The 16768-nt window shown below is 45.5% G+C and overlaps 1 protein-coding gene across 1 annotated transcript in view; it reads right to left on the reverse strand.

Moving 5' to 3' along the window:
* The window catches only part of wdr90 (WD repeat domain 90), a gene marked incomplete at its 5' end in the record, with an annotated part of 39507 nt that overhangs the window by 18643 nt on the left and 4096 nt on the right, over positions 1–16768 (reverse strand). The window contains 20 exons of the mRNA XM_080834457.1: positions 31–65; positions 1491–1618; positions 1934–2062; positions 2988–3149; positions 3366–3496; positions 3874–4004; positions 4213–4349; positions 4614–4849; positions 6102–6218; positions 7551–7681; positions 8930–9088; positions 10974–11092; positions 11657–11714; positions 12264–12409; positions 12623–12733; positions 14989–15057; positions 15278–15340; positions 15521–15712; positions 16151–16257; positions 16465–16532. Of these exons, the coding sequence (XP_080690583.1) occupies positions 31–65; positions 1491–1618; positions 1934–2062; positions 2988–3149; positions 3366–3496; positions 3874–4004; positions 4213–4349; positions 4614–4849; positions 6102–6218; positions 7551–7681; positions 8930–9088; positions 10974–11092; positions 11657–11714; positions 12264–12409; positions 12623–12733; positions 14989–15057; positions 15278–15340; positions 15521–15712; positions 16151–16257; positions 16465–16532 (2429 nt within the window). The remainder of the gene's footprint in view (positions 1–30; positions 66–1490; positions 1619–1933; positions 2063–2987; positions 3150–3365; positions 3497–3873; positions 4005–4212; positions 4350–4613; positions 4850–6101; positions 6219–7550; positions 7682–8929; positions 9089–10973; positions 11093–11656; positions 11715–12263; positions 12410–12622; positions 12734–14988; positions 15058–15277; positions 15341–15520; positions 15713–16150; positions 16258–16464; positions 16533–16768) is intronic.

The following is a 16768-nucleotide window of genomic DNA, read 5'->3' on the forward strand; positions in this document are numbered from 1 at the left end:
TGATTCAACTGTGAAGTCTGATAAGTATACCTGCTTTGGGAGGAGACACCAGGATGGCAGGAGACCTATGGATGAGGGTGAGGGTGAAAGTGAGAGAGAGAGAGAGAGAAAGGAGAAAAAGTTTTCATTATATCAATATACCACTACATCTTTGCAATTGTCTACTGCAGTGTTTGTTCTTAAGTATGTATGTTAGGGCTGAGGGTAAACGATTATTTTCTAAACGATTAATCTGGCGATTATTTTATCGATTAGTCAACTTATCTAACCACTAATTGGACGATTAGTCTAACGATTATTTTTCTGTTGCTCGATTAAAACCATAATGTATCTCAAATAAATACCAAAAAAAATCTTAATAATATACTTTATTGAGCACCGTTTTGCACAGCAAAAGTCCAACAATTCATTTCATGTTTATCTAGAGGCACAGTCAAAATGTTTGGTACTCAAATGAGCCCTATCACACTTGGATGTGGTGCTCATGAATTTAAATGTTTTCAGTGCTCATAAAAACATTAATTCATTCATGAGCACTGCGCACCATCTTATGTGCAGCCCTGGCCTGGACATTGCTTGGTGCCATTAGTTGACATTGGCGATCTAACGTAGTGAATCATGATACATACTATAAGCTGGCCAACGTTAGTCTAATGTTATGTGATTGACTCGTAAATGACCACAGCATGAGTTAGCTCTCTGTGCCGTTTGTTCGTGCTTGGTTGCCGTGTTCTGCAGCCGTAAGTTAACGTTAACTAAACTGACACAGCTGTCTAGCCGCTAGTATCTAGCTAAAGTTAACTACTAGCAACCAAGCACGAACAAACTGCACGGAGAGCTGAGAAGATAGTTAGCTAGCACCACTGAAGTGCACAGAGCTCAAGCTACACAACACACTGAACAAACGTTAAATACGAGAGACAATGGGGTGCGTTTGAGAATGGAGATAGAAACGCACGCCATTGTCTCTCGTGAAGGGGACAATAAGTAACGTTGGGTACATTCATTTAACGTTTGTTTAGTGTGTTGTGTAGCTTGAGCTCTGCGCACTTCGGTGGTGCTAGCTAACTATCCTCTCCGTGCAGTTTGTTCGTGCTTTGTTGCTAGTAGTTAACGTTAGCTAGCTACTAGTGTGTCAGTTAAGTTAACGTTAACTTACGGCTGTAGAACACGGCAACCAAGCACGAACAAACGGCACAGAGAGCTAACTCATGGTGTTGGCCAGCTTATAGTATGCATCATGATTCACTATGTTAGATCGCCAATGTCAACTAATGGCGCCAAGCAATTCCCTGGGTTTCTGCTCTCTCAGTCCTTGCGCAATGTTTGTTTCTGTTTGGGTCAACCACGTGTATGTGGCGAAGCGTCAACGTAAAAACATGGCGTCGACGTAATTTCGAAATCGACGCGTCAACATCATCGACGCATCGCTACAGCACTAATGTATGTATGTGTGCATAAGTGTGTGTGTGTGTGTGTTGGATTCCTACCGAAGCATTGCTTCTTGAGGGTGTGCCAGGAAGTCCCAGAAGAAGAGGGCGTCGCCCACAGAGACCACACCCATCTGATCTGGTGTAAAGCTCACCTGTTTGATGGGCTCAGAGTGGCCAATGAACACCTGGCGCACGCGCGCGCACACACACACACACACACACACACACACACACACACACACACACACACACACACACACACACACACACACACACACACACACACACACACACACACACACACACACACACACACACACACACACACACACACACACACACTTAATGCATTTATGTAAGATTAATCACGTTATGTCACAAGTGTGAGTAAGTGAGTGTTAGAAAGTGTGAGAGTGTGTGTGAGTGTGAGTGCGAGTGAGTGTGTGTGAGTGAGTTTGAGTAAGTGTGTTTGTGTGAGTGAGTGTGTGTGTGAGGTTTACCTGAGAGTTGATGTCGAGGCTCATGTTGTAGTCCCACACCTTAAGCGTGTTACATCCAGCTGTTAGCAGGTACCGGCTATCCTCACTGACGGCTAGTGACCAGCAGCACTTCTTATGAACATTGCACACCTTAATGAAAAAAAACCACACACACCCACACACACACACACACACACACACACACGCACACACACACACACACACACACACACACAGTCTCACAAAGACGCATAAACACACACACACACACAGCACACAAGTAACATGTTTGGTTTGAATTAGACACATTTACAAACATGTTGCAGAAGTGGGGGCACTTAAAGAAATTGGAGTTAATGAAAAACTGAGTCTATGATTGGCCTGTCTTAACTAGATATTTTCCACCTTCATCCTACATGCTTAAAAGCCAATTTAGCCCAGCAGGATGCCACAAGTTCCCCACAAATCCTCCTCCACACAGAAACAAACACACGCGCACACGCACACACACACAGCTGGAAACAACTGCCGCAAATGCTTTTTCCAGGGAAAGTTCATGACTTTTTCAACATGGGCCATATTTTTCAGATCTTTTTGAGTCCAAATTTTGTACAAGCGGCAAAAACATACGGGATTACAGCGCTAAAGCCCCAGGACCCCAGGACTCCCTGCAGCAGCCCACTCAAAGCCTGGAGTTGATTACCGAAGGGAGGCAATCTCCTCCCGAGTGGCCACTCAAGCACCACACAGTAAGCCAATTAACTACAGGCACTTAATGGCTGCTCCTTAAGAGACCAGAACAATCAAAAGGTAAAACACTGATTCCTTCATTCGAAGACAAGCTTCGAGTTTTTGACCCAAGGAAAGATTTGGACCAAAAAATATCTAAAAATAGGGCCCAGGTTGAACCCCAAAGTTTCCTTTTAGACATGACTAATTTATAAAGAGATCTCTTTAGTTACGTTCAGTGTGCACTTTCAATTACAATCTCTCTCTCTCTCACACACACACACACACACACACACACACACACACACACACACACACACACACACACAGACACACACACACACACCTCTTTCTGCAGTTTTCCACTGTGCATGTGAGCGTAGAGGATCTTGTTTGCAGAGGTAGAGATGAGCAGGTGTCCAGGTTTGGAAGGGGAGAAGCAGACTTTAAGAGCAGAGTCCAGTTTGGGGCTGTCCAAGTCCAGTATGCTGACATCCACACGCAGGACCTGGGATATACACACACACACACACACACACACACACACACACACACACACACACACACACACACACACACACACACACACACACACACACACACACACTCACAGAGAAACACACACACACATAACCAAATGCACACACACATGGACATGCTATTACAGAATGCAAAAAGTACAGAAATTGACATTTTTATATCTTTAAGTCCCTTACACACGCACCTCATCAAGTGAGCGTGCATCCATTATTGTGACTGTGTGCTCTGTGGGGCCAATGAAGGCTAGCCGAGAGTTGTCTCCGCTGACAACCAGCGCATCAGGGGCGCGCTCTATGCCCCGTGCCAACACGTTACCTAGCAACAAACCAACATCCTGATTTAGATACAAAGAAATACAATAAAGGGCCACCAACGAAGAAGCTTAACGTTGCCTTAAATCAATCTCCATGTGTCTAAACCAATAATTTCATCCCCCCACACTGATGTGAAAGTATTATTTCAAAGCACACAACCCATGTTAAATCCAAAACATTTGAAAATATTTCACAGCATTTCACATAGAAACCCACGTGTCTATTCACCCCACCAATCTTGCCTTCCACTCCCAGACTCAGTTCTCTAACTCGAGTACTACATTCCCACACTGTCCCACTACATTCCCACAACATTCCCAGTACATTTCCGTTGTTGCTCAGTGTATTCCCATGCCTTCTGTGTGCCATCCCACTCACCCAGCACCCGGATGGCCGGGAGCTCCTGGTGGCCGGAGTTGTAGAGGGCCAAAGAGCCGTCGGCACCGCCACTGAACAAACACTCCCCATCAGGGGAAAACACACAGCCCACCACAGTCTCCGTGTGCTTCCTGTCATGCACATACACACACAAACACAGACAGTCAGACATGCACACACACACACACACACACACACACACAGAGAGACACATAAACACCCAGAGACACACACACACACACATTTACACTCCCCCCCCCCCCACACACACACACACACACACACACACACACACACACACACACAGACACACACACACACAGAGACACACACACACACCTGTGCTGGGCTAGCATGCTGGCGGTGGTGATGTCAAAAACACGGATGCGCCCAGAGCTGGAACCACAGCAGAAGACGGGGAGGCTGGGGTGGAACGCCACGGAGGAGGGAGTATCCTCAGACACAAAGTCATACAACTAGAGAGAGAGGGAGAGAGAGAGGAGAGAAAGAGAGAAGAGAGAGAGAGAGAGAGAGAGAGAAGTAAACAAAGAGGAGAGGTCAGGAGAATTTGTCTGTCTATCTGTGTTTTTTTCCGTATGTATGTTTGATGTCTGTAGGCCTGTACATGTGTTTGTATGTCTGCGTGTATGTATGTATGCCTGTATGTATGTGTGTCTGTGTGTGAGTGTTTGTTTGTGTGTGTCTGTATGCATGTGTGTGTGTGTGTGTTCTTCGCTGACCTGCTGCATGGAGTCCATATCCCACACACGCACTGTGCCGTCACTGGAGGCGGTAGTGATGCGGCGGCGGATGCCGTCGATGCTGAAGCCAAGAACGGTGTGTGTGTGCGAGCGCATCACCGTGCTGTAACCGCGGCTGGCCACGTCCAGGTAGCCCACGCTGCCGGAACTGGTGGATGCCAGAACCTTCAGGCCGTCATCAGAGATACACACGTGACACACCGGCCCCTCATGCTCTGTGACACCCACCCACAGGCGCGCACACACACACACACACACACACACACACACACACACACACACACACACACACACACACACACACACACACACACACACACACACACACACACACACGGCTATAAACACACTTGCATCTTCGCACAGATTCTCATGCCTTCTACAAAAACTTTTGAATTGGTGTCTGTAAGAAAGAATTTCTGCGTAGGTGTGTGTGACCCAGCGTGCGATTGAATTGAGTGAAACCCTAATCAGTCAATCAAAAATCACAATTATTCTTTGTGATCTTTTTATCATTTCCTTCAAATCAACCCTGACATGGACAATATCAGCAGCTATTTCTATTCCAAATAACTATCCTATTCTTCAAACGTTCAACTTCATCAAAAAAAACAGTTGTGAGGAGTTCATAAGGCCGTTTAGGTGTTGACGTTAATGTTATGCCTTAGCCTACAAGCAATTTTAAGCTGGAGTTAACCATCCTTTTGGAGTTCCACGTAGCAATTTATTGTGCACATTTGTAAACACTGCTTCTGAGAATGTTGGACATACGAAACAGTAACAGCCAAGCAGGCCCCCGGCATTCTAGTTCCAGAGCGGGTTCATCCCCCGTACGTTTCCACACTGGTGCGAGGAGTCTACGGGCTATTGCAACACCTTCCCAAGGTCAAGGTGTGGGCAGCCTCACAGGGCGATGTAACACCTTGGGGCAGTTGAGAGTTGCCTGGCAGGTGCATGAACAGGTGTGACTACCTGGGGGGGACCTACTCATAGAACAAATATGATTCCAGAAATCAGACTGGATTGAAAGGCGGTAACTAGCAGTTGAGAGAGAGAGAGAGAGAGAAAGAAAGAAAAAGAGAGAGAGAGAGAGAGAGAAAGAAAAAAAGAAAGAAAAAGAGAGAGAGAGAGAGAACGAGAGAGAAGGAGACAGCAGTTGCCCAACCTGAAAATTGCCCAGTAATGGGGTAACAAACCTGTGCATCCTGACCGCAATGCCAAAGAGCCAGTAGTCAGAGCACACACTCCACCACAGTAACTGTGTAGGCCAGTCCATCAGAGAAAACACTCCTGGTTACTGCTTCTCGAAAAGATGACTCTATAGCTGTTGCCTCGGATGGGTGTCACCCTGGAATCATGAGGCCCAGGGCCATCAGACAGTCTGACCCGGGGAAGGGGCGAGAGCTCTTTCGTGTGTGTGTGTGTGTGTGTGTGTGTGTGTGTGTTCCTCCTTAATTGACAGCTCACCTGCCTCCAGGAAGACTGCACTGAAGTCAAGAGGCCAGAGCCTCATGAAGCCGTCCTCAGATCCAGTGGCACAGAACCCCTCACACACACTGATGCTGTTCACCGCAATACCTTGACCTTTACACACACACACACACACACACACACACACACACACACACACAGACACACATCATGAACATGCTCTGAAAAACCTTCACACTCGATATACATCTCCACTCCACACACAGACATATTCTCAACATCCAAAATAAATGCAGTTATACTGACATAAACAGTGCACAGATCAATAGAGACACAAACGCACACACACACACACACACACGCACGCACAGACTGAAGGCAAAACTTAATACTAACTTGCAGCTCCCCCCTCACTTTCATGCATCATTGATTAGTGGGAAGCTCCACTATGAGAGTTAGGGTGAGAGTTATTACACACCGTTCTCTCCTACCCTAAACTTATGCTAAAGGCAGTTAGAGTTATGATGCAGAAGGGGGAATACAATACAACACACACACACACACACACACACACACACACACACACACACACACACACACACACACACACACACACACACACACACACACACACACACACACACACACACACACACACACACACACACACACACACACACACACACACAACAGCAGTTATTACATACACCTGTTGTCTCCCACCCTGGATGTATGCTAAAGGCAGTTAGACTAATGATGCAGAAGGGGGAAGCACTTCACTGGGTTTCAATAGAATGATGAAGGGCAGGATGTGTGACTCACAGCTTGGAATGTTCCGGAATGCCGAGGTGTGAATGGAACGTAGCTGCGGTAGCTTTGAGTGATACTGTGTGTATGTATGATATGTTTTGGAGTGAGTGTGTCTTTGTGTGTGTGTGTGTGTGTGTGTGTATGTTTGTGTGTGTGTGTGTGTGTGCGTGTGTGCAAGACATGGCACTTTGGCTCAGGTGCTTGCACTGGTGCCTCACAGCAAGAAGGTCATGGGTACTGTTGGGTCTGGGGGGCAGGTCCTCCCTAGAGCTTCAGTGCTCAGGGGGGCTATCTACCAGGCCTTTCTGTGTGTTCTCCCGTGTTCACAAGGGGTTTCCTCCACTAAGAACCCCAACAGAAAAAACATGCAAAATAACAGAACACATGTCCATCCCTATCCAAAGATGGACAGTTCACTTCACCTGGTCCCGGGGCGTTACTAGCTGCCCACTGCTCATGGGGGGTCATTGAGGAAGGTCATTCCAGGATGGGAAAATGCAGAAAACAAATTCACCGCAACCTCAGGCCTGCTTGCTTGTGTGTGTGTGGGTGTGTGTGGGTGTGTGTGTGTGTGTGTGTCCTGTGTCGCCTCTATATATGCACATGTGTGTTCCAGGGTGTCTTGTGTGCCATTAAAAACCTGACAAAGGTCTTAATTATTAATATAAGACGAACCTGTGCTGAAGGTCTGCTTCTCTCTACGCTGGGCGTGGCTTGGCTGAGTGGGGAGGACTCTCCTGACATTCTTTATCGTCACGGCAGCGTAGTCCACCTCCAAGATGTGACCACTCTTACTGCTCACAAACCTACCAATCGGAGCGAGGAATACAAACACAGCCCACCAATCAGATGGCAACATCTAAGCCTAACCACCAATAAGAGAGCAAGACATAGAAAGCTCAACACAACACAGGTGGATGTAACCGCTCCGTAGAGAAACTGACCTTGTGAGAGCTGATTTAGAAGCACAGCTAGCCTGCGGATGTCAGCCTCTGTGAAGGCATGATATTTAGAGCATGTGGAGTTCAGCAGCTGTTGAGCATGTATGACACTCATGTTCAGTGTTCGTGTGAACTGAGAGTGTGTGTGCGTGTGTGTGAGTTAGATGCATCAGATTTCAGTGTGTATGTATGAGTGAGTTTGTATGTGTGTGTGTGTGTGTGTGTGTGTGTGTGTGTGTGTGTGTGTGGTGTGCCTTACACAGTGTTGTTTAGATTCATCAGTGGTGTTTGTATGTGTGTGTGAGAGAGAGGCTCACAGTGTGTGTTCTTCAGAGGCGTCTTCAGTTGAAGGAACCAGATTTATAGTTAATGAGGATATGCCATAGTCAATAAATGAATGCATCTTATACCTAGTTGTAATTGTTACTTTTATTTGGACTTAAGTTAGAATGTAATCATTTCTGGTTAGAGAAGAGAGATTATCCTAAGGGATTGTATTGAAAGTGTGTAAAAAAGTGTCAGCAAAGCTCACAAACTTGTCTCCAAGACCTAATGAATATAGAGGGTGACACCCCCTGTTCTCAGAGAGCATTTAACAGCAATCCTTCAATGGATAAGCAGTTATGTTTTAGGCGAAGCTCAAGTGAGTAGAACTCAGGCCCTGACTCACAATGGTGGCCACCGTTGTTCAAGATTAAAACCTGATTCATGACTGACCATATCTAAGACTGGGTCTCCAATATATGGTATAAAATGAATTACTATTACAGTGTGTGTGTGTTTGTGTTGCCAGTGTGTGTGTGTGTGTGTGTGTGTGTGTGTGAGAAACTCACTCTGTGTTCTTCAGACGTGTTGGCAGTGTGTGTGTGTGAGTCTGTGAGTGTGTGTGTGAGAGAGAGAGAGAGAAACTGTGACACAGTGTGTGTTCTTCAGAGATGTCTGCAGTGTGCGGGTGCTGAAGTGCCAGGTTGTGGAACTGATTCAGATTCAGTGGTGTGTGAGTGGGAGCATGTTTGTGTTTCTCAAACACGTCAGTGGTATGTGTGTGTGTGGGTAGGTGTGTGTGTGTGTGTGTGTGTGTGTGTGTGTGAGTGTGTGTGTGTGTAAACTCACAGTGTGTGTTCTTCACTTGCGTCGGCGGAGTGTGAGTGCAGCAGAGCGAGGTCGGTGAACTCCAGGCTGTGGAACTGATCCAGGTTCAGTGGACAGGAGCGCAGGGACCCGCCCCTCAACCTCCACAGACGCACGTTTCCAATCCCACACGACACCATCCTAAACACACACACACACACACACACACACACACACACACACACACGGGCACATACACACACACACAAATACAATTACACACACACAAATACAATTACACTTTCACATGTGCACACATACACACAGAGGCACAAACGCACAAATACATACAAACGCGGGCACACATGCACACACACAAACAGACCCACACACACACACACACACAGAGCTAAGCAATAAGGGAGACAGACCCAGGTAGGCAGATGCACAGCAGAGGTTCCGCTAGAGGAAAATGTTGCCGGTCAAAATGACCGGCAGAGTTTTCATTTTCCGGACATTTTAATGATAAGCCGGACAAAGATCTATTTCTGCTTCTAAATTAGCCTATTGAAGAAAACTGATGGCATGCGTAGCTTAAATAATTACACAATCAGGTCGTTTAGAATGCAACACGTTTATTTGCCTAAGTTTACAATGGGAAAAAAAACATAAATGTCTGATGCGCGTTTTTCAAAATCTCTGTCTGCAATACCGCTCTCGGCCTCTACGCTCTCACGCACGGGCATAGACAGTAGAATGAAATGAATCGCGTTCAGAGTCAGACGCAACACTGCAGGTATTACAGGTTCATCCCCGTCAGACGGTTACCCTCATCAGTTGCGTTTAGCCTCTGAAAAAAGCTTTTAAGGCTTGTCTGCTTGGCCATGTTTGATCATTCTCACTCATTTCGCTCCTTGTTTGCAACCGACGGTTTGCTATTTAAAATGCAGCATACGTGTTGTTTAATAACTTTCAAACGTCAGAATAGCCTGTTGTGTTTCTCAAACGTTTTCAGACCAAGGACCACTTAGCCAATAAAAAAAAAAACTCGCGGACCATCTAACTAAATAGAAAATCCCTGGAACAACATGCCTACACAGACCTGGCGCCAGACAATTGTTAGCGACACATGAATTTCACCGGTGGGCTCTCCTTTTTTTACGTATAGGCTACCGGTAGGGTGGTTATAGATATGACAATACGCAAGGCAAAGCATCTGGAACCCTGCTCCATGCTTGACTTGGTTATGTTACAAACTATAGTTCGTTCACAGCCTCATACTCCCATCACACACTCAGACAGGCCAATGTATCACAAAACACAACGATGTGCATATACCGACCACAGTAATTCAGTACTACTACCAACAGAAGGCTAGCCCACTGGAATTAATACATGCATCCTAGTAGACATCATTTCGGAATTAAGAGCTGTTATTATCCAACGTCACACAACACAGAATATAGTTATCATCTTGTTGTCTCCGCAGCGGGAGAAAAAAACGCTGTTTGAATTCAGCTCCGCGGCAGCATAATAAGGCTGAAACACCTCGTTGTTGCACCTTCTCCTTGTCTGTGCATGTCAGAGGCTTTCTCATTTAATTTTCTTTTCATAGTCCCTGTCTTAAGCCACCAATCCATGACCTTGTTAATAGATTAGGCAACTGGATGTGTTCTCTTCGTTCTGAGTTGTATGTTAGAAATGTCGCAATAATTCGCTTTTGGCCGTCGCGGACCATTATGGGGCACTGGCGAACCACACTTTGAGAATGACTGCTTTAAAACATAATAAGGGCAGTGCACGTTTGCTTTATAGGCCTAAATATTAGGATTGTTGTCAAATTCAGATTGTGTTTGAGGGACGGGATTTTTAAGAAATTCCAATCAGACATTTTGACCGGTGAGATGTAATATTTTCGGTCATTTCATTTTTTTTTCGGACAAAGTCCGGTAATTACCGGACAACGGAAACACTGATGCACAGATGTGCAAAATGAGAGAAACACAGAAACACACAGGTGGGAGAGGGAGAGACATGCAAATGCACTGAAATGCGTTTTGAGAGTGGAGATTTGGAGTGTGTTTACCGTGTCTCATCACAGCAGGTGATCTGAAGAGCTCTGATGTCCACGTCTGTGTGTGCTTTTGCCAAGACACACACCACTCCCTTCTTGGCTACACTCTCTGTATTCCACACCACAAGCATCTAAAACACACACACACACACACACGCAACAAAACATGCAAAACATGAATACGCATGCATCACACACACACACACACACACACACGCACAAAGACACACGATCATGCCTTTTTATTATGTTAATAAGAAGTAATATTCACACATACCATATATACCGTATTTTCCGCACTATAGGACGCACTGGACTATAAAGCGCACTGTCAATGAATGGTCTATTTTCGATCTTTTAAAACAGTCTGATACCGCTAAATAAAACGTTAGCGTTTTCACAATAACTCAAAATGTTGCAGAGTATTGTAGGTCTTTACCAAGGTCATACTACAACATTTTCGTGTACCACACAAAATCGCTTCGAGGTCAGTAAGCACAACCAAGAATCCATATATAAGGCGATCCGGATTATATTTTCTGAAAAAATTAAAGGCTTTAAAGTGCGCCTTATAGTCCGGAAAATACGGTATGTATATACATACACACACACACACAAAAACGTACTCCTCTCACATAATCCAATGCACATATACATAAACACAAACAAAAACAAACACACACACCCACACTTACAGTTTTACTCTGGCTGTCCTTCCCCACTCCACACAAGACCCTTCCACTGTAGGAGAAGCTGGGAAAAGGTGTAAGAGGACACAGTGAGTGTGTGTGTGTGTGTGTGCGTGCGTGCGTGCGTGCGTGTTGCGTGTGTGCATGCACGTGTCCATGTGTGCATGGTCTCAAGGAGGAGTTCAATCAGGAGAGTGTAGTTGTGTCTGTGTTGTTGTCTGTAATCTGTGTATCTAAGAGGATGGAGGTTTTACCAGAAAATGTGTATTTCAAACATACCACAATCTCTCAGTGTTTCTCTCAGTTCCTCTCTGGTAATGGCTTGGGTTTTTGTGAGAAAAAGGATTGGCTTGTGTGTGTGTGTATTTATGTAAAATAGAGGATCTGCTTGTGTGTGTGTGTGTGTGTGTTACCTGAGGATGCTGAGGGAGTGTGCGTGTGTGAATATGTGTGTGAGTGTGTTTGTGTGTGCGTGCGTGAATGTGTGTGTGAGTGTGTTTGTGTGTGCGTTACCTGAGGATGCTGAGGGAGTGTGCGTGTGTGAATATGTGTGTGAGTGTGTTTGTGTGTGCGTGCGTGAATGTGTGTGTGAGTGTGTTTGTGTGTGCGTTACCTGAGGATGCTGAGGGAGTGTGCGTGTGTGTTGACCAGGGCCTGACACTGGCCTGTCTCATAGTTCCACAGACGCAGCAGTGTGTGTGTGTCTGCCTGTGCTGACGCCAGGACAGAGCAGCTGCCATTCAACGCCAGAGCAGAGACCTAACAAACACACACACACACACACACACACACACACACACACACACACACACACACACACACACACACACACATAAACATAAACACACAGTTACTCTCAGTGGTTCTGTTGTGAGTTTGGTTTCTAAGACAGGTGTTCACTCACATACGAGCGCGCACACACACACACACACACACACACACACACACACACACACACACACACACACACACCTTATCTGTGTGACCAATGAAAAAGCGCTGCTTCCCGGAGCAGATCTTCATGGCGATAATGACAGCGTGGCAGGGATAGATGACCTCATCACACAGCTTATTCCACACAACCTGCACAGGAGAATGACAGAGGGAGGGAGACGTGTAAATGACAACAAAGAGAGGAAAACAGAAAAGGGTCAAGAGGAAATTAGAGGAGAGAGAGCGGGCAAAAGAGAAAGAGAGAAGGATAGAGAGCGCAAGAGAGAGAGAAAGAGAGAGTGATAGAGAGCGCAAGAGAGAGGGAGAGAGCGCAAGAGAGAGAGAAAGAGAGAGTGATAGAGAGCCCAGAGAGAGAGAGAGAGCGCACAAGAGGGCGAGAGAGGAGAGAGAGGGACACAGAGAGGGCAGGGGAAAAAGAGAGAGCTGTGGTGAAGATAAGATGCATATTAAAGCACATGAACAGAATCTAATTAAACAGAGAAGGAGAGGAACTTAGTTTTAGGGTACAGAAAAAAAGAGAACTTTCCAAGAAGGTCCCTTTTGCTGGTCCAAACCTGAGTGCAATTATAACCCCCGGCCCTGGCTGATTTCATTTCACATTACATCATTTTGTTGTGAACCATGGTTCGTTTAGGTCATAAACACATAAGGAACATTTATCTTTTGTTTACCAATGTCGCATAGCAACGACACAAAGTAATGGAGAAAAACAATTTTAGTTTTTTCTTAGTCTTTTTGTGTATTTGGTCATGGCTCTGCCATTAAGGAGGCGAGCTGCTGGGAAAATGGTAGTTTTGCAAACCAGGCGGCCATGCAAGATGAATTTTCAGATTTGACTGCAGAGCATAAATGCATACACTCAAACATGAGCTGCCACATAGCGGTCGCCTAGTAACTATTTAAAAAAAAATTGTATTACTTATTTTTTTTGGGGCCTTTTTATTTGGATAGGACAGTGAAGTATTTTGGATAGGATGTGAGGAGCAGTGAAGAGGTGGGGAGAGGATCGGGAAACAACAGCGGGCCGGAATTGAACCTGGGTCCCCGCAGTTTGGATTCATCAGCGGTCATAAATAGCGCTCCAGGTTTTAGATTGGATAGCTTGAACACCAAACTCAAACCACACTGGTGACCCCCATTCTCTGGAGGATTCAGGTACGGTCCCTTGGTGCGTACCCATGAAAAAAAAGAAAGAAAAACGGAAAAAAACTAATAAATAAATAGTATTTCCCAATATTATCATTATAATAGTATTCCCACATAACACACATGGCACTGACAGCTGTAACTGCCCAGAGTTTCAGTGGGCAAGCAAGGACACTACAAGAAATCCAGGATACACAGCTTGCCGATAATCAGGATTGGGGTGTCGCCATGGCAATGTGCGCACCCCATCGATGGCGGCCCCACCAACCAACCAGGCTCTGACTCATCCAGCACCAATCAGCTTCAGGGGTCAACAGGGCCGAATCATATACTTCAACACTCATTATGCTGGAGAAATAGAATCAGGAGTCAGGACACCGCATGGAGTGGCAGGCAGTGGGGACACACATGACAAACAGACTTATAAACTCACCCATTTACAAACTAACACAAACAAACTCACACACTTAACCCCCCCTCCCACACACACACAAACACTTACAAACTCATACACCAACACACACACCAACACACACCCCAACACGCACACACACACACACTCTCTCTATCTATATGAAATTAAGTTGGATGCCACTCAATGAAGGGTAAGTATATGCACAGGCGCTGGCAGGCAGTGTTGTCATGGCAATATGGAGGACCGAGAGATGGTTACCAGGACCCTTCACCGCTGCTGTCTGCATCTATGGAATCCCTGCACTGTCAATTAGGCATCTAAGTGTTTATATGTGAGAGAGAGAGAGAGCTGTGACGGAGGGTATTTTTAAATTATATGTATCTGTCGCCTGAACTTGGTTACCTCCCATCCAAGCTTATATGGACGCTTATAAAATGCTAACCCCCCACCTATATATATACAGTATATATACATATAGTATAATGAGGTTGATGTTTAGATAATTAGGCAGTGCATTGTTCAAGAACTGAGAAATGCATGTGAAATCTCCACTAGGTGTATCTTGAGGTGTATCTGTTGTTGTCCCTGGTATTGACATGTGTCCTAACCCATCGTGAGTATGGAGTGGGGTGGGTCTGGGAGCCTTCTGGAGGTGCTTAGGCCTTATTCAATGAAACACTGATGAAGGCTAAGTTGTTGGTTAAGAATACTTCCATGCGTCAGTGAGAGGTTTGGTTGCTATGGTTGTGGTTTTTGCTGCCGAACCGATAACATGAGGAATTTCATATGGAACTAAAAACATGATGTATGTGTACATACTCACATTCTTCATGGTTTTGCCTCCAAAGCCAATTATCCTGTTCAGGCGTAGCATTGGGTCTGGATGAAGCTTCTGAGCATGCGGGCACACACATAGACACACAGACAAGGAGGATAAAAAAAAAAAAAAAAGCACTTGCTTGATTTAGTTAAGTGTGACTGTTTTTGATATTTCTGACAAAGCACAGATGCATCTGTAAGTTTTGTGTATGTGTGTGTGTGTGTGTGTGTGTGTGTGTGTGTGTGTGTGTGTGTTCGAGAGAGAGTATGTGTATGTTTCCTCGATGTCTCACCCGTTGTTTACTGGCTTTAGTGGTAGGCAGAGAGATGGGACGGGATACTTCAGCACACACGACCTAAAAACACCCACGTACACACACACACACACACACACACACATTACATACATACTGATTGTCACAATGCCAGACCAGAGAAACTATAAACAAACTCACAACGAGACAATTAGAGTTTTAAAGCCAATTAACTCACGCACACACACACGCACACGCCCCCCCACACACACACAAACACACCTCCTGTATCGGTGAATGTGAAACTGATGAACGAACAGTGAACACGTCATCGTCATCGTCCACAGGCGGGGCGAACACATGCACCCCTCCATCGTCCACACACCCCCCATCTTCCCCCGGCCTTGTGATGTTCAGAGGGGCCACCTCAGGCAGAGAGGGGGTCAGCAGGGTCACCTTCTTCTGCTTGGGTCGCTGGGGAGACACATACACACAACCAGGGAAGACATATACACACACACACACACACACACACACACACACACACAAAGTTTCTGAGTGGCCAAGTGGGCAGAAAGGCTGTGGTGCAGCTCTCCTGCAGGGTTTTACTGCTGCAGATCTAGTTTATTTCAAACCTTATTTGTCCCCCATTGAGCTCCAGTCACTCAATCAGAATGAAATAGAGGCTGAGAGGGAAGCCAAGCCAGAAGAGAGACAGACAAAAACACTGGGATCATTTAGAGACACATTACTTCTTTGTCTCAAATTATGGAGAAGCAAGATTGAGGTCAGTTTACAGGAGTCAGGAGAAATTACACAAGCTATGTTTTTCTTTTAACAGTTTCCCATGTGTTTATGATCAAACATGCGTGCACAAACACACACACACGCACACACACACACAGTTCTTACAGGTCTGGGAGTGGTGATCTGCTGGATGAGAGAGACTCTGTCACGGACAGGTTTGCTGAGGCTCACACACACACTCTCCTGCCTATCCGGGCTGTGAACCACTTTAGCTGCAACAGAGACACACAAAAGTGTGTTTGTAAGTGTGTTGTGTGTATAAATATGTTTGGAAAAATGTGTTCGGAGACAACAATCATTGGTGGAGTGTTTGTGTATATGTTTGGCAAGTGTGTGTGTGTGTGTGTGTGTGTGTGTGTGTGTGTGTGTAGTAAATGTTAAATAAGAGCAGAAGTAAGTAGAAGCAAAATGCATCTTACTCTTTGCCTGGTTAGTTTCCCCTTTTTGAATGGAATCAAATGGCATCTTCATCCCGTCAGAGGGGAACCTGCATACACGCACACGCACGCACACGCACGCACACGCACACGCACACGCACACGCACACGCACACGCACACGCACACGCACACGCACACACATTTAAATTACAGCTTGGGAAAATAATACTTTTTATGATTCATTGCAATGCTAACATGAAAGGTTCTGAAGGAAATTTAAATGATTACATTTTTAAACAATGTAACTGAAAAATATGCATGCCAGCATAATGAAGTGGGCAGAT

The sequence above is a fragment of the Sprattus sprattus genome (assembly GCF_963457725.1).
Source record: "Sprattus sprattus genome assembly, chromosome: 3".
In the NCBI taxonomy this organism is placed as follows: Eukaryota; Metazoa; Chordata; class Actinopteri; order Clupeiformes; family Clupeidae; genus Sprattus; species Sprattus sprattus.